Below are 18,412 nucleotides of genomic sequence, written 5' to 3'. Positions count from 1 at the left end.
TTTCCGGAAGTGAGTGAGCTCTTGTAGGTGAGTTTCTCCAGCTGGGAGACGATCACCTATTACTTTTTCATGGCTGAGCTTTGCCTTTGAGAAGAAAGATCTAAATTCATTTGAAGGTAGGAGGGAATAGAGTTCACTTCCAGTTTATTCATGCTCATTGGGATGCGATCAGCAGTGCTTTGTTTTGGAGAAATAACACATTTGTTTTTAAAAATTAGACTTTTCCCTCAGTGTATTCTGGCTTGGTCATTGTTGTCTTGCTCACGTTACATGAAAACTCTGGAGTGCTGCTTTCTAAGAACATTCTCTTGTGTCTTTTCACTGTCCATTGATTAAGAAACTACACATAGCATGGAAACTTTCTCTGTTTCCAAGCTTAATTTGTACTATTAAGCTTTTGTCCCCTAACATTGACTTATTTCCAAACATTCTGTAACCTAATGCTAGCAGCCACTACTGTCTGAAAATGACAGGGCCCAGCTTGAGAGCTGGAGAGTTCCGTGGTTGTCATCTAGTAAGGATGAGTAGAGAGAGCATGCTAAGTAAACCCACCTTTATCCTTTCTAGTGCTGGTTTTAATGGTTCTCTAGGTATGTAAGTGAGTCTCATTCTTACCAGGTACATTCTTCCCTTTATAATCTGGATGTAAAAGATAAATTTGATTAGAAAATTCAAAAAAAAACCTTTCATAGCAGCAGAAACTATAAGCAAAGCAAAATATAAATGATAACCTGGGAGGAGGTATTTGCAAGTCTTTAATAGACTGTCCACAGAGAAGAAGAAAATATATACAAGTGGCCCTTAATTATATGAAAAGATGCTCAACTTTATTCATAATAAGAAAAATACAAATTAAAACTACACTAATAAAGTGCTTCTCAACTATCAGATTAACAAAAATTCAAGAGTTTGAAAACATGCTCTTGCAAGTCTGAGGAAACAAGTTTTCTCATGCAGTGCTCATGGAGTAGTTCCTATGGGGAGGGATTTGGCAGTACTTAACAAAGCTGCCTGTATATTTACCTTTATAATCAGCAATTCCACTACTAAGAATTTATCTTAACTTGGCCATCCTTATATGTGACCATAGCAGAATTGGGGAAAGAATAAATTTGGAAACATCTGCACAATGGAATAGTCTGCAGCACTAAAGTAGAATGAGGACTATCTGTGAACTGATGTGCAGTGATAGGGTAGGTACACGTGAAAAATGCAAGTGTAAAAGTGTATAGACTACATGTGTGTTCGCGTATTTTATAAAACAAAACAAAAACCCAGAATAATCCAAGAACTAAAAAAAATGATTATTGATAGAAGGTAGACAGAAAGATTGAAAGAATGGGGATGGGGTGAAACCTCAATGACTATACTAATATAGTTTCAGCTTTTGAGTCATTTAAATGTTGTACATATTCAAAAAATACAGACTTGAACAACATGGGGTTAGAGCCTTTGCCCCTTACACACTTGAAAATCCGAGTATAACTTCACAACCAGAAACTTTCCTAATGGCCTACTTCCTACCGTTGCTGGAAGCCTTACCGATGACATAAATAAGTCAACACATAGTTTGTATATTATATGCATTACATGCTGTATTCTTATAAAGTAAGGTAAAGAAAAGAAAGTTATTAAAATCATAAGAGATTTGTATAAAATCATAATAATGTCAAATTGTAAGAGAAAATACATTTATAGTACAGTGCTGTATTTACTGAAAAAAAATCATCTATAAGTGGATCTGCACAGTTCAAACCCATGTTGTTCAAAGGTCAACTGTATAATGAAAACAAGAAGGATGAAAGAAAAAGCAAACCCTGAAATTAAACAAAGAGACCATTGAACCTAACCGTATAACAAATTGGTAAGAATAGTTCACATAACGGAAATGCAGAGCTCTCCCTGTGCCCCTTAGTGGTTCATATCCTGAGGACAAAGAGCTGTGAGGACTTCAGGTTGAGTAGTTGGCACTAGTCATTCTGAAACAGTTTTGTGCATATTATTGGCTGGAACAAACTAGTAAATGAATTGCAATTTAGGGGAACCGGGTTCCTACTGAGGGAAGAGGAAGATACAGATGTGGAGTGGGGGGTGAGGAGGAAGAACCCTCCCGGGGTGGATCTGAATTGGGAGATACCAGTATAAATTCATGACTTTAAATGTTATTTCCGTATTTCCTGGCTCTGTGTACTGATTTCAGGCATAGAAGCAATGACATTTCAATGGCAGTGAGCAGCACTCTTAGCACCCAGATTTGGTTTGTAAATTCTGTTTCTTGACTAAAAAGAACCAGGGCTCCTTGGACAGTTTATTCCAGGACAGAGGCAAGAAAGCTGCAAGATGAGTCTGGAACATTTTGTGGTGCCAGGAACTAAGGAAGGAATCGAAAAACCAGTGAGGCCTCGTCACAAACATACAGGAACTAGCAGTTAGAGGCTTCCACTGCCAAATTGGAGGCAGTCTGAGCATTGCAAAGAATAACAGTTGTATTGATAACAGTGTTGGACTTTTTTTTTTTAAATCCATTATTCCATAGTAGTATTCACAGAGAAAGAGGAAGGGGCCTGGGCAGGAAGGGAAAGCTCATATTTACAGAAGAATGCCAGTTGATAAATGTAGACAGAGTGATAGAAAATCATCAATTCCAATTCCTAATGGAATAATTAGGATCAAGCCAGGATCATTCGTGAGTGTCAGATCACTGGGTGGAAGGGTGTTAGGGAATAGGAAATTCGGTCTCACGGTATCTCACCATAATTCTAAAGAGGAAAAAGGTGCCCTGACTACAAGAGAGCCCAGGAGTTCACCTTAACTAGATGATCAGATTTAGTGTTACCGGGAGGCCCACTAACATGCTTGCTCTGGTCGGATGCAGTGGGAAGTACGCAACATCTCCTGTGGCGTGGTGTTGCCCAGAATGTTTAGCCTGAGTCTGATGCTCCATAGAGATCATTTCCTAGGACATTGAACAGACCAGGACTTTTCAAAAATGAAAACATTGTGTAAGACCAAACACAAAAAGGGGAGAGGACTGTTCAAGATTAAGGGAGACTCAGGAGACATGAGAAGCCAGTGCAGGCAGAATATAGCTCTCAGGATAGGGAGTAAAGGAGGACCTCTGAATATGGACCTCTGAATATGGACTGCATTGATTTTAATGAATCAATATTAAAACTCTTGGGTGCAAAAAAAAATAGTATTAGAAATATTTCTGACCATTTTCTGACTCTGAAATTGAAAAGTCCACATAAGATATTTTATCTATGATTTAATACTTATCTAACTACATGGAAGGATGTTTTCTAAAGCCGTACCGTCTAACAGAAATGTAATGTGAGCCATATATGTTTACATTTTCTGGTATGAACTATAAAAAAGTAAATAGATGAAATTAATCTTAATAAAAATTTTATTTAACCCAGTATATCCAGGGTTTTATCATTTCAACATATAGTCAGTATTAAAAATTACTAATGAGATATTTCACAGTTTTGAATGCTTGGTTTTCAAAATCCAGGGTGTATTTAACATTAGAACACGGATCATGGGGCACCTGGGTGGCTCAGTCATTAGGCAGGCTGCCTTTGGCTCAGGTCCTGATCCCAGGGTCCTGGAATCGAGCCCCACATTGGGCTCCCTGCTTAGCAGGGAGCCTGCTTCTCCCTCACCCTCTGCCTGCTTCTCCCCCTCCTTGCTCTCTCTCTCTCTCTCTGTGTCAAATAAATCTTTAAAAAAAAAAAGAACATGGATCAATTTAGGGGACACATTTTCAGCAGAAATATTTAAGCCGTGTTTAGATTTTATAAAATTGATAACTGAAAAAGTAGTTATGTATTCCTGAGTAGACTTAAAAGTTATCCAATGACTGAATCAAGTATTAATTTTTAAATTTAAGTTAGTTAAAATTAATTAAGTTTAATTAGGTAAAATTAATTAGTCCTAAAGAACTCTGATCAGGTCGAGTGTCTGACGGGGTGGGGCTATGTAAGGTGGCAACAGCACAGCTGCCTGGGCACTGGGACCTTTGGGTCTTCTGCTTCCTTGCATTAGAACATGTTGAAAAAGAAGCAAATCTTGTTTACTATGTCCTGCGTAAGCCCACTGCTGCATGTAGGGGAGGCTGGAGCCCACAGTCTAGGGAGATAAGAGCTGCCCTTGTGAGTGAGACCTGAGGATGCCTCTGATGGGAGGTGACCTGATCCCTCTAGTGACAAGCTCAGGTTGATGGGCTGTGTTAGTTGAATAGTCTCCGAAAAGCAAAGATAACAAATGGTATAAACAAATGGTATAAGATGATGCAGGTAAATATTTTTAGTATTTTAAAATAATAAGCTTTATTAATATCTGTTGAGTCATTGCATTGAACCTTTTATTAACGTAGGATCAGTGTTTTTATACCATACAGGACACTTAAATTTTAAAGGGGAAGAAAGAGCTATTAATCAGTTTGAAGAGAATCTCTCCACTCTTAGCCTGTTTGTCTTTAAGCAGTGATGACACTGAATATACTCTCTCAGTTGTCACCAGATTAATGCTTTGTTCCTGTTGACTTCCCTGTAAACTGCTATAGCTGACGCTTCACAGTAAAACTATAAAATTCTATTTTATTAAAAGAAAGAACTTACTTAATTTTTTTTATTTTTATCTAGAGCCTGTGTGGTGCCCCTATCTCCTTGTTCCAAGGGCCTCCCTTGCCTTGAAAGCTTTCTTATTACACCAGCCGTGGAACGGACAGTATTCTTTGGACATTTCTCAGGTGTAAGTTTTTGCCATTTTTATTTTCCTTCCTTAATTTGGTTGGGGTTGAAGGGCACCCATGTAACCAGCAGGCGCCTGTACTCTAGGATTTAAAAGGATTGGAACCGTAGGAACAGGCTGAGGCAGAGACAGCAGACGCGCTGAAAGAATCCTTCATCTGTCTGTCTGGGCGTCGGGAGCAGGCGGGCGTGGGGAGCTGGGGTGCGTGAGCTGCTCTTGGCGTCTGTAGTGTGAACACAGGTATGGCACAATGAGTGTGAAGAGGGCCACTTAGGCCCAGAGGAATTCGAGGCCAGGCTTCAAATTCCTTTTAAAAGCAGTAAGAGTGGCGCCTGGGTGGCTTAGTCAGTTAAGGGACCAGCTCTTGATTTCAGCTCAGATCATGATCTCAGGGTCCTGGGATGGAGCCCCGCATCGGGCTCTACGGAGTCCGCTTGTCCCTCTTCCTCTGCTCCTCCTTCAGTGCTCGCTTGCTCTCTCTTTCTCTCTCTTAAATAAATAAAATCTGTTTTAAAAAAGTGGCAGTAATGAGTTTACTGCAGAGATATTTTCTGTTTTATGAATCTCACTGCCTGCCTCATTACAAAAATATATTCGCAGTAACTATTATTAGTGGTTATTAGTTAAACCCACAAGTGTTACTGAACTTCCGCCATGTGGAGTGCACAGAAAGGCATGGGTTAGGGGAATACAAAAAATAATGTGATGAGGTATCTGCTTTCCAAGAAGTATCTACTGGGAGAAATGAATGTCCATTTTGCAGAGCAGAAAGGACAAACCCCTTTAGTCATTGCTAGGTTTCTTATTAACATGAATCTAAGCATGATCGTTTGGAGAACCCACTGATAAGTTTTCTGGTTTCTCGAAAGCCAGAGAGACGTTCTTTACTCATTTCATTGTTTTAACTAAATAAGATAAAAGCAGACATGAAAGGTGGTTGTGGGTTCTTGAGTAGCTGCCGTTTAGTCTGTAACCAGCTTTTTAACCCAGGGACTGCAAAGACATTATTTCTATATTGACACAACTTTTTTCTGGTGAAGAAATGCATGGTTGTTAGTGAAGAGAGAATGAGCTTATTCAAAATCTTTTCTGTACAGTGATTATCCAGAAAATGAAGAAATAAAGAATCTCCTTCAAGAGCAGCTGAATTCATTGTCGAAGTAAGCACCCCAGCTATGTTTTAGTAGAGGATACGACTATGAGAAAGAAAATAGAATCATTTAGGCTTTTGAAGTTAAAGTAAGTTGTGTTTTAGAAAATGTGAGTAGCCCAAGGAGAGACCATTCTATTCACAGAGGCTCGTTTCCTTTGAGAATCTTTGCATTGTAGAAAACGTAGTTATTTAATAGTTACGGTGACAGCATCTGCCTTCACCACGTTCCTCAGTGTTAGATGGCTGTGGTCCCGCGTCAGGGCAGGAGCGAAAGCTGCGGTGCGAGCATCCCTGTGGCTCAGCCTGCCTCTACCACAGACGCCCCCACGAAGCCTCAAGGTAGAGGCCGTGCACAGCGCGGTTCTTCTGGGCAGCTGCCTTTTCTAAAATAAGTTCTCCGTGTCAGGTGCTGTGTGTGCACAATTCTAAGAAATTAATGTGTTTCCTAGAGCCAAGAGCATTTAAAAGTACATATTGGGAATAATATTGCAAAGGAAACAGAAAAATAGGGGTCCACGAGTTCTTGGTAAAACAGAATACATTTTTGCAATCGTAGAATCTGTCACATGTAATCACAATATTTAATAAATTTACCATGTTTTATTGATGCCAGATTCAAAATAATTATTGTTTTCTGTATCCAAAAGTTAACATTTGTGTTTAAGTGGATAAGATTTAAAGAGCATCTTTCCTCCCCTGATTTATGAATATTCTGTATGTGGCTATTTCAGGAATATCAATTTATAAAAACATGCCTTTCTTCCTTAAATATTTTATTTTTTGGAATAGTTTCTGAATCTGTCTCTTCTCAAGTGTATACTGTTTCTGATGAGTAGCAAAATTATTTTACCAACAGTGACATTCTTGTTCCTGTAGTTAGGCAGCTATTCATGTTTTCATAACCATGAGTTGAACTGTTGCAAGAATGGAAGCCAGAGTCAGAGCCTCACCCCCCTGTGGTGGCTGACCGGTACCAGTTCTCTAGGCCTAGACACACTGTAAGCCTTTTGAAAGCGTTTGTCATTTCAGGGTCACAGCAAAGTGACTTCCTTTGTCAGTTCTAAACATACTAACTAGTTCAAAAAGAACACAACATATCAAGAATAGCAAAACTTTAAGTAGATTAACAATTTTGAGTGGATTTCCCCTTTCAAGAGTATATTGGTTTATCTCCTTTCTTGTTTGATTAAAAATTTTTGCCTTGCCTTTGTCTGGATTCCTGTTTGCAGTGACATCAAGAAACTCTTGCTTGATCCAGAATTCACTCTCCTGCAGCGATGTCTGCTTGTGTCAAGGTAACACTCAGTGTTCTATGTAAGAGACAGAATTTCAGATGAACTCAGTTCTCTTCTTAAGGGTTTTTAGTTAAAACCAAAGAAATTCTTTTAGATTTTAGAACAACATACCAGTTCACCCTTTAGATTTGCTTTACAGTTATTTTGAAAGTAGAAATACAAATAGGGGAAAAAATTACATTTTTAATGTGAGATCCAGGCCTTCTCTACTGAAAAGGCTGCCTCCTACAGACAACTTTTTAAAATTTGTGTTTTAAAATATCATCTACAAAGGGTATGTCTTTAATTATACCAATAAGTTATATTTAGAAGCAATAATCTGTACTTCCTCACCAAATGGTAGAGTTGTCACTTACAAAAAAAGACATTTCCATACATTCCCCAGAGAATAAATTGGAGTTGTTTCCAGACCTTATTTAGCCAGTTTTCCTGGAGGAACTTCTTCCTTAATGTGAAGCTGTGGTCCAGATTGAAAGGTGTGTGTGCTGATGACAAGGCGGGTGAATCATTGCCCAGGCCTTGGGACCATCGTGTTGAGGTCAACACAGCACAGAGGGGGTCTGGGTGTGAAGGGGCTGTGCCCTCAGGCGCCTGGGTTGTCTGAGACCTAGTAACAGGGCTGGAGAACGGGCTGCTTCCTCTGTCACCCTGCCAGGCATAGGCCAGTGTCCCAGATGGTCTTTCATACGACAGCGCTGTGCTCCTGGTCCTTGAGGCTTCTGTGGGGAGCCCCTGTCCACGCCACATCTGCTGTGTGCGCTCAGTGGAACTTTGGTGTCACCCTTCCCAGGCTTTACGGCGATGAGTCAGAGCTGCACTTCTGGACCGTTGCTGCCCACTACCTGCACAGCTTGTCCCAAGAAAAGCCAGCGGGCACCCCAGGCTCTAAAGAAACCGTGCCTCGGGGCAAAGTGAACAACCCGCTGGATATATGTTATGATATACTCTGTGAAAATGCCTATTTTCAGGTATTATTTTTCATGTATTAAACTCTTTAAAGCTCCCATCTTGATGACATGTCTTTGTAAGTATCTTAACTTTAGAAAACTTTCCAGCTAGGGGCACCTGGGTGGCTCAGTCGGTTAAGCATCTGCCTTTGGCTCAGGTCATGATCCCATAGTCCTGGGATTGAGCCCCACGTCAGGCTCTCTGCTCATTGGGGAGCCTGCTTCTCCTTCTCCCTCTGCCTGCTGCTCCCCCTGCTTGCGCTCTCTCTCTGTCAAATGAATAAATTTAAAAAAAACAAAAAAACCTTTAGTTAGAAAACTTTCCAGCTAAGTGAAGGTCCACATAATAGAAATGAGTCGGTTGGCACGTCTGCATAAAAAAGGCCTAACTCAGGACTTGAAAAGCTCATAAATGCTTATCAAGTTTTTTAATACACATTAGAATTTTACTATTAAGTCTGTATTTTTTTCTTTGTCTTAAAATTGTTAACTTAGAAGATTCATTTTTATTCTCTCATTTTATTTTCTATAAATAACAAATAATTCTCTCACTTGATTTGAATTTATTCTGTGTATAAAAAGGTACTTTTAGAGTGTTTTCACCTCAGTACTCTAAGGGCCGGCTTCTGTAAACGGGCAAACTCGCACACAAATGAGAATCGTTTCACCATTTTTCTAATCAAATTCTTATTACATTGTTGGATTTCAATGAAGTTGATTATTTAATAACCTCAGAAGTCAAAATAATATTTATAAAAGGATTTTATTAAATATAGTAAAATTTAACTCAAGTCTTAGAATCCAGACTCAATTTTCTCTTTTTTTTTTTTTCTACTCTAGAAATTTCAGCTGGAAAGGGTTAATCTCCAGGAAGTAAAACGGTCAACTTACGATCATACCAGGAAATGTACAGACCAGCTACTTCTCTTGGGTCAAGTACGTCAGTTTTTAACAACTCTTCGTGTTTCGTGGAGTTGCCGGTGGATTAGGATTTTCAGAGCCTCGTGTAGATCACACACACGCACATGTGCACACACACACGCACACGTGCACACGCACACAGGTGGATTGGTAGATCATAGTGCTTCCCTGAAAGTGTACATGTAAATGTAGGCTTTATTTCAAAATAACACTAACAAACCTTGTGAGAAAGCAAAAATCCGTGGTTGACTAGCTTGGAATTCTGGCTACATAAGATCAGATGAGAGCTGACTGGTTTGGTTTGGTGTCTCTGGATTGACTGATGCAGAGCTAGAGGAAGCAGTTTTCTGGAGCGTCTGTGTAAACCAGACTCTGGTTTTACTTGTGTTCCAAAGACGCAGGAGCACACTGTTCACTTTCTGTATGTGTAAACAAAGCATTGACAAGCAAGTTCTGAATTCTCTAAGCTATAACTTCAGTGTTTCAGATTATGAGTGCAGTAAGATTTGTTGGAAGAAAACGGCCTCATAATTAGAAGAACTCTTTCTCTCATTAGACAGACAGAGCTGTGCAGTTGCTATTGGAAACAAGTGCAGATAACCAGCATTATTATTGTGACTCCCTGAAAGCCTGTTTGGTCACCACTGTCACCTCCTCAGGCCCCTCCCAGAGCACCATTAAGCTGGTCGCAACTAACATGATCGCCAACGGCAAGCTGGCAGGTAAGGCGCGCCTTGGGCTGTCCTTGCCGGTCCTCTGGAAAATCAGGCCCGTTCCCAGCAAGGCTTTTGATTATTTAGATAGTTCTTTTCTTTTCTCTATATGCCGGAGAGAAATAGGAGTATTGTGGCTAGCTACTTGCATGGTGACCGCATCATTTAATCATCTGAAGCAGAACCCACGTCATGTGTGAAAGGGGCAGTCGTCCCAGTCACCAAGACAGCAGGCGCGAGTGGGACGAAGCTGGGCCGGGCAGGCTGACGCAGTGAGAGCGCCGCGAGCCCGCACGTTCCCGGTTTGCCGTCGGGACTGGAGCGGTGCTGCTGCCCTCCTGACTTGAGGGGCAACATTGTAAAACTCTCTTGTGTTTTGTGTGACAATTTCAGTCACGAGTGTCTGCGGTGCGTATAAAAGGCACAAAAGCAGATGCAGTCACACAGTGGTTTTCCTTCGTGGTGATTTGGCAGAGAGGGGCCATGGTGTCACCTGCGGGGCTGTCGTTTTGTCTTCCAGAGGGGGTGCAGCTGCTCTGCCTGATAGACAAAGCCGCAGACGCCTGCCGCTACCTGCAGACATACGGCGAGTGGAATCGGGCGGCGTGGCTCGCAAAAGTAGGTGGTTACGTGAGGTGCCTTGAGCGTTTGAGGTAGAGAGTTCAGTCTTGAACTGCGGACTCATGATTTAGAAGCAGTTTTTTGGCTGCACAGCTGCTATGCAAATATTTTCTTGCACGTCTAAGGCTCTGGTTCTTGATGAGTGTAAATTACTTTTCTTCTTATGGAGCAATGGATTGCTTTGGTAGCAATTAAAGGAAAGCAGCTGGCCCCTTGCCCTGCTGGGGTGCTGGGGTGTGAGCCCAGACTCCAGCCCCGAGGTGTTGCCAGGTCCGTAGCTCTGCAGGCTTGGGTTGTCACCACTGCTCTTCATGGTAAGCTGCAAGGTCAGGCGTGCGCTAGCAAAGCCAAGCCTAGCATTGGTTTCACAGGAACAAATCCCATGTTGATTATGTCATAGTTTTCCTTGTATAGTGCAGGATGTCTTTGTTTTTAACGTGGGCGTCTTTCTCAGGTCCGTTTAAGTTCTGAAGAGTGCGCCGATGTTTTAAAGCGGTGGGTTGACCACCTTTGCTCTCCACAAGTCAACCAGAAGTCAAAGGCCCTCCTGGTCCTCCTCTCTCTGGGCTGCTTTTTCAGTGTGGCTGAGACACTTCACAGGTACACCCAGAGCGCTTCGTGCTCTCTGGAGACTCTGCTGAATGAATGGAACACTCACTGTGTGGAGTGAAAGGAGAAGCTTACCTTTTAGGTTTATAAAAAAAAAAAAAAAATTCTACGGGGAAAGGAACAGTCCATAGTCCATGTTTAGTCATCTTCATTTGGTCTAGGAGCTTTATTTTCCTACCAGTATACTCACAAACCTAACAAGTAGCTATTTAAAAAGAACATAAAAGAAGTCTTCAGAGAATTCAGCTTTGACTAGAACAACTAAGATGAAGGCCAGAGAGCAGTAGGAAGGATGACAGAGAGCGTTGCCAGTGTGAGATGTCCCCTTCGAAAATAACACTATCACTTAGGAGAAATTTTATTTATTTAAAAACTAAGGTTGAGGCAAATATGGCAAAAGACTCCTTGTTAAATCTGGACAGTGGGTACATGGATACTTGTCCTATCTCTGTAGATTTGTGTGTATTTCAACTGTGTCACACTTTTTGTAAATATTAATTAGAAAGAGCCTGGGGCTGGGGTGCCGGGGCAGCTCAGTCGGATTAAGCATCCAACTTGTGATTTCTGCTCAGGCCATGGTCTCAGTGTGGTGAGATCGAGCCCCACATCAGGATGGAGTCTGCTTGTCCCTTCTCCTCTGTTTCTCCCCCTGCTCGCTCACTCTCTTTCAAACAAATAAATAAAATCTTAAAAAAAAAAAAAAAAAAGAAGGAGCCTGGGGTTAGGGACATGAGTATTGTCCCTTGCTTTCCTCTATGAGCCGGGGCTTGGAAAAGTCTAGTGTAACTTACTGGCACTCAGGTTTCCAGGGAGAATGGGTACAAGTCTTTATACGGAAATAACCCCTCGGGTGGGTCTGCCCCGCGTGCCGTAAATCACAAAGCCCAACTCACTTTGTTCTCTTGAGCAGCATGAGACACTTCGATAGAGCTGCCTTGTTTGTGGAAGCCTGTCTCAAGTACGGCGCCGTCGGAGTCACCGAGGACACAGATATCCTTTGCTGGGATGATTATGCCAAGGAGGAGGCAGACGGCACGAGTGGGTTCCTCTTAGTCATACTGCCTGGGCAAGAGCTGTATTATATCAGGGACCATCCATACTCAGATTGGCCGAAGTCAGAAAAGAGGGAGAAATGAGAGAGGATCAGGAAGAAGATGGGTGCGTCGCTGGCATCGGCTCTAAGATGATGGGGACGCGGAGGGGCTGTGAAGGGACGGGACTCCAAGTTTTGTGAAGGTGTTTGAACTTAAAGGAAATAATTTAGGACAGGTATGTAGGAGCCTGCTACTTTAAAATAGTACTATTTAGGGGCGCCTGGGTGGCACAGCGGTTAAGCGTCTGCCTTCGGCTCAGGGCGTGATCCCGGCATTGTGGGATCGAGCCCCACATCAGGCTTCACTGCTATGAGCCTGCTTCTTCCTCTCCCACTCTCCCTGCTTGTGTTCCCTCTCTCACTGGTTGTCTCTATCTCTGTCGAATAAATAAATAAAATCTTTTAAAAAAATAAATAAATAAATAAATAAAAATAAAATAGTACTATTTAAAAGAATGCACTCCATAGAATAAAATGTATATATTTATCTGGAATATACATTCTGGAATAAATAAAAAAGACATTGTTATCCAGAGTGCAGTCTAATTGGAACCAGACATGGCACCTCAAAGATACACGTCATGCAGGCGGGTCACAGTGGCCCACTGCCAACACCACTTGAGTCACAGGGTTTTCTTTGAAAGGATTGGGCTTGAGGAGACAGCTCCCAGTTGCTCGTGTTTGCTGAGTCCCGCTTGTTCTCATCACATCTTCTCTTGGACTTACTACATTGTGGCCTCATTTCTACATGTCAGATACTTGGTCTTCCGTGTGTGTATATATATGTTTTGTTTGTTACAGAGAATGAAACTGGACTTGAACTTACTCAGTGTCCTATATCCAGGCACTGGTGAAGTTGCCTCTAGTTGGAAGGGGCCATTTGGAATGTGAGAGCACAAGGAAACAGGGCTGTCTGAAACCCAACACCTCCAGGCAGGCTTTGTAATCAGAGCCTCTCACTAAGCTGTATCTGCCCCAAACCACCACCGCTCAGCCTTTCAGATGCCAGAGGGTATGCACTTGAGTCTTTCTTTTTGTAGTCCTTAGTCGTGTTAGGCTTTGAAATAGTCTAGGAGGATGTTAGCTCGGTCTTCTAGAAGGAGATGCTTTACACTCAGCTCTTGGAAAGTATAGTGGGTGACATCGCAGATTGAGACCTCGCCTCCTCCAACCAGGAATCACCCACCCCCAGGAAAGGTGTCCATGCTCGGTGTTGTTCTCGTCCCCTGCTGCCCTCCCGTGGGCCCCCTTGGCCCTCTGAGTAGCCCCACTGCCTTTGGGAGCATGGTGGATGTAATCACATCTCTTTCTGCCCTTCTTTTCCTTAACTGTGGCTTACAGAAACTCATCTCTGCTATATATGCAGATTATGCCCGAAGTTTGAAGAACCTCGGTTTTAAACAGGGAGCAGTTCTTTTTGCTTCAAAAGCTGGAGCAGCTGGCAGAGATTTACTGAATGAGCTGGAATCCCCCAGGCAAGAACAGACCGAAGAGTGACGGGTCAGTACGTGCCGGGAGCCTGGTCTCGCAAGCGGGATGGGGGCTGGTCTGGCAGTGCGTGCGGTCACGGTCCAGACTGCTGAGGACGCCGATGTCCCAGGGTCCCTGTGAGCTGCTCACCGCTTTTCTAAGGCTGCATGTGCACAGCGGCAAGTGAGCGTTTCCGTAAAGAGCAAGTTCCACGTCCTGTGTTTATCTCAGAAAAAACGGCAAATGCTTCAGATTTTGAAAGGGTATACCATTTTATACTTTTGGAGACAGCTTGAAGAGTCCCTGGAAATACTTTTAATTTTTTTAAAACTTCAAGTGACTGAATCGTTTTTCTCATTGACTAAACGGAAAGATATTTGAAAAATCTAATAGAGAAGTTTGTGAGACTTATTCTCAAATACGTGCTGTGCTTGTGTTTATATACAATCATTCAAGAGACAGAGCAGAGATATTTCAACAGTGAAGATGATTTACCAAAGCATTCCTTATTTCTTACCTTGAGAACATAGAACTTGTGATTCTTTGTTTTAGGCAGTTGCTAAATTTTGTAATTTCAGGCTCATAGGGAAATTTTAAGCTATATGTCTTGTCTAGTATGTGGGGTCTTGGGTATTTTGAATTTTAACTCCTCTGATGTATTATAATAACCTCCTCCTTGAACTCGCTGTGCTTTAATTTTCTGTCTTTGTGTTTGTCTGACAACTGAAGTATATGAGATGTGACTATTATAAATTATTGCTGTCTGTAACTTACCAAAATGATCAATAAAAAGGAAATTCCAGCCAGGCGTTTGTGTTCCCCGAGCTGCTGTGCTGGAGGCCAGGGGCTGTGTTGGCTTCTCAGGAGTCATCCCAGCTGCTTACCCTTCAAAATCCAGGGTGCTTGCTGAGTCCAGAGAAATTGGAGTGTAGGAATTCCAGGCGTGCGGCCCAGGATTGGACCAACACCCCCACCCTACGCACATGTGCCTCAGAGTTCCTGAGGGAGCAGGGCTCTCGGAGGTGAGGTGAGGAAGTGGCATTGCTGTCTCCCCTCCTGCATGTCCAGGGCAGCACATCTCCTCACACCCACCAGGAGCTATGATTTTTAGATGGAGTCATAGCCTCTACCCTTAGGTATCAACGATCCCCTCCAATAAGGAGCTGCGGTCCATGGAGAGGATGGGCTTATCGCAGGTATGCCTGTTCCCAGGCTGACACTTTGGCCAGAGTTCTAGAAGAAATCCAGGGTGCATTCATTAGTCCTATAACTGGCTCACTTTACTTGTCCTTTCTGTGCCTGGGCAGGTTACGTTGGAATTCCTAAAGGCCGTGGGCAAACACAGCCCTCTCTATGCTGCTTATGGTTAAATGATTGCCCACATATATTTTGTTTCTTCAACCATAAGCTACCTAAAGGAAAAAAGAGTGCTGGCCTAGTAAGCAGAGAGGAAAAAAGAAATCTTACTCCGGAGTGGGGCATTTTGAAAATTTGATATGCTTTGGATTGGAGGCCAACAACTAAGTAATGAGGCACTGCTGACTGATGGTGGGAACGGAGGTAGGGACCTGCTGAGTGCCTGAGGCCGAGGGCCTGAAGTCTGTCACAGTCCAGCTGGGTGGGATGGCAGTCATTACTCTTCACGACAAGACAGAGACCCGGTCTGTCAAGATACAACTGAAAGTCCCGTCCGAACAGAACCTGGGAGCCCCTCTCCCTGGTGACTTTGTGGGCCGGACGCTGACTGTCAGCTGTGCTCACCTCTGGTCCGCGTTCAGGGACAGAGGCTGACAGCCTGCTCTTAGGCTTGTCTTTTCATGAAGGATCGTTAGGAACCTCGTGTTACTGCTGCATGAGCAAAGGAGCTTCCCAGGGTGAAACCCACAGCCAGAATTGGGACAAGAGTGACAATGACCTCGAGGCTGCAGGGACCTCCCTGTACCCGTGCCCACAGGAGTGCTGTCAGGGCCCTGGTCCTTCCCTTGGCAGCTGGTCCAGCAGATCTAGAAGACCTGGTCTGGGGGCCCCTGGGTGACCCCCTCCTCCTGGCTGATCTCTGCAGGGCCGTTGCCGGTCACTCACTCTTTTTCCTGCTCTGTTGCTCCTGTTTTGCCAATGACAGTGTGCTTTAGGCCTCCCCGCCGTCTTGCTTTAAGTATTTTTATTGCTTTGAAGGTGGTAGCAGGACATGTTGTTTTGAAAGGGTTCTCAGAGCAGCGTGTGTACAAGCCTCCTATCCCGCGCTGCTGTTCCTGCTGAGATTGTCCACGGAACAGACCCTGGTATAAAAACAGCTCCCCTCCAGCTGTCTACTGCCCGGGGACGTCACCTGGCATGAGGTCAGCGTTCGGTTTCAGTGATCACCCACCGCGTCCCATTCTCCTCAGCAGGGGGATGTGCTGGAAGGGGAGCGTTGAGGCGCAAACTGGGAGGTTGTGCCACAGTAAAGCCTCCAGGCCGAGGCGCCGCCGGGAGTGCGTTCTACCAGCCAGCGGGGCTCTTGTTCTGCTTGGAATTGAGGTGACTGATTCCAAACAGCTTGTGAAAGAAAGCACTCTTTCCATTTCAAATGAAAGGGCATTTTGAATTGATGACACTTTAAGGTGTTGCTGTTTTGCAAGAAGGGAAGGGAGGGAAGAAGCTGGGCTCCAGGCATCACGTCTGAGAACTGCTGGAATCCGAGCAGATGGGCAGGCCAGACGGAACCTGGGGAAGCAGATCGTCCTGCTGTCTTTCCTGTCCTTAAAGGGCCCTTCCATGTGTTGGCTTTTCCAACCGTGCAGGACCCGCTGAAAACCCCCAGAAAGCCTCTCTTTTCTCTCACTCAGGATGTCCAGTGATTCTGAAGCTCTCAGATGAGTCTCTTCAGACGGTTTCAAGCATTTTCCCTCAGCTTTTGGCTCTCTTGCCTAGAAAGGCCAAATAAACACCACCACCACCCCTTACTTTTTGGGGGGCCACTGAGAAATAAGACATAGTCAAGGTAGTAGTAACTGTTCTAAATACCAGAGGAGGAGAGACATTCTGGGTTCCACGGGCAATTTGGGTTGGTCTTTAGCTTTCGCTTTTTCCATATTTACTTACTTGAGAGAGAGAGAACACAAGCAGGGGAAGCAGCAGGCAGCCGGAGAGGGAGAAGCAGGCTCCCCCGCTGGGCAGAGTCTGGCCCACTGAGCCACCCAGGCTCCCCTCGCTTCTCGCATATTCATATTTAGCTCGGCCAAGTGGAAGAGGGTTGTTCCAGACTCTGCGACGTACCGCTTCAGAAAGCCTGGGCTGGAACAGGCAGCTGAGAATTTAAGATCAGATACAAAGACATTCCCCAGTCACTGCCTTAAAAATGTAGCTCGGGTCCATTTTCTCTGCATTTATGGTATTTTTAAGCTGAAGTGAAGTGGGCCGATGTGGAGGCAGAGAGAGGAGGGAGAGCTGCCCAGGAGGGGGCCTCTTCGCCGTGACCGCCCCTTGTCCCTCTAGGTTAAGGGTCTGCAAACTAGCCTGGGGAGCTAATCCCACTCGCTGCCTATTTTGTAAATAAAGTTTTACTGAAACACAATCATGCCCATCTGTTCTTTGTCTGTGGCTGTTTTCATTCAACGGACACGAGTAGATGCAGCAGAGACCATATGTCCTGAAAAGCCTAAAATATTTAAATGTCTGGCTCTTTACAGGAAAGTGTACCCGGTCCTACTCAAGGTCCCACATGCTTGCTTGTGATGAAATTCCAGGTGTCCAGCTGCCCTATCGGGCGCAGATCAGTATGAAGCCCTTTGCGATTTTCCGGTGACAGGTGCACTAGAACCAACCTCTTTGCAGAAAGATGTTTCAGCTTCATCCCATCTCGCTCCTTTACAGGCCCAAGTTCCCATGGGGGTGGGTGACCATTGTATTCCTGACAATTCTGAGATAAAAGGCATCAGTAGATGATAGAAAAATTTAAACCCAAGAGCTGTTTCATATCAACATTTTAAAGCAAATCTGTTTTACTCCAGACACCTCCTAACCTGTTCTGCTGTAGTAAGACCCTCATTGTATTCCAGTCTTTCAGCGTCTGAGCATCATGTGTGAGCCCTACTACCACAGGCAGGCTAGAAGCTGCAGAATCTTTCCGTCCTGAGCCAGTGGTGGGCACCGCCGTTGCTGATGTGAATGCGTAGGGTGCGCACGTGTATGACCACCCTGGCAGAGAATCCTGGGTTCGGGGAGCCGCGATGACTGATGCTAGGGCCTCATATGCTCCATGTGGAGGACCCGGGAAGTGGGACAGACCGGAAGTGAGGAATGGACAAGTCTGCAGTACGATCAAATGGAAGAGCTCGGGAGGAAGCTGGCAAACCGCTGAGTTTGCACAGACACGTTACGGAAGGGAGTGAGGAGGAGGCCTGAGAAACAAGATTCTCAGGCTGATTTGTGGGGAATGACCGAGAGTTTTCTTGATAACTACCTGTCCAATGATAATGTGCAGTTCTATAGATTGTTTGCTTCCTAGTGGTCTTCTAGAATGCATGTCAGTCGGGAATTTGAACGGTGGGCCATTGCTTCTCTTCAGTTGCTGGTCTTCACCAAGAGTAGGCCAAGGAAAAGACACTGTGTCCAGTCAAGCAGCTAGGAAGCTGTCCCGAGAGGAGAGTGTTCTAGCAAGACTCCAAGGCAGGTTAATTCAAGTGGGGGTAAGAGTCCGATCTGTATTTGTGCTTTGGGAAATGCCGATGCACATTGCAAAGGGTCTGCGGGAACCATACTCTGGCCAACAGAATAATTGTACTGATCCTTGGGTTTTGCTTTTTGCCTCTGAACCCACTCAGCGGTGCTTGTGAATACCTGCGCCTGAA

General features: G+C 44.1%; 1 protein-coding gene across 1 annotated transcript in view; it reads left to right on the top strand.

The window, feature by feature from the left end:
• Positions 1-17,491, top strand: part of WDR11 (WD repeat domain 11) — a 62,742-nt gene extending 45,251 nt beyond the window's left edge. Inside the window, exons 20-29 of the mRNA XM_057308609.1 lie at positions 4,650-4,758; positions 5,856-5,918; positions 7,141-7,206; positions 7,997-8,174; positions 8,994-9,089; positions 9,631-9,796; positions 10,308-10,405; positions 10,863-11,008; positions 11,928-12,008; positions 13,451-17,491. Of these exons, the coding sequence (XP_057164592.1) occupies positions 4,650-4,758; positions 5,856-5,918; positions 7,141-7,206; positions 7,997-8,174; positions 8,994-9,089; positions 9,631-9,796; positions 10,308-10,405; positions 10,863-11,008; positions 11,928-12,008; positions 13,451-13,607 (1,160 nt within the window). The 3' untranslated portion in view covers positions 13,608-17,491. The remainder of the gene's footprint in view (positions 1-4,649; positions 4,759-5,855; positions 5,919-7,140; positions 7,207-7,996; positions 8,175-8,993; positions 9,090-9,630; positions 9,797-10,307; positions 10,406-10,862; positions 11,009-11,927; positions 12,009-13,450) is intronic.
• The last annotated feature ends 921 nt before the right edge of the window (positions 17,492-18,412 follow it).

This window comes from Ursus arctos, unplaced genomic scaffold (genome assembly GCF_023065955.2).
Source record: "Ursus arctos isolate Adak ecotype North America unplaced genomic scaffold, UrsArc2.0 scaffold_7, whole genome shotgun sequence".
Lineage (NCBI taxonomy): Eukaryota > Metazoa > Chordata > Mammalia > Carnivora > Ursidae > Ursus > Ursus arctos.
This window is presented reverse-complemented; position numbering and strand designations above follow the sequence as displayed.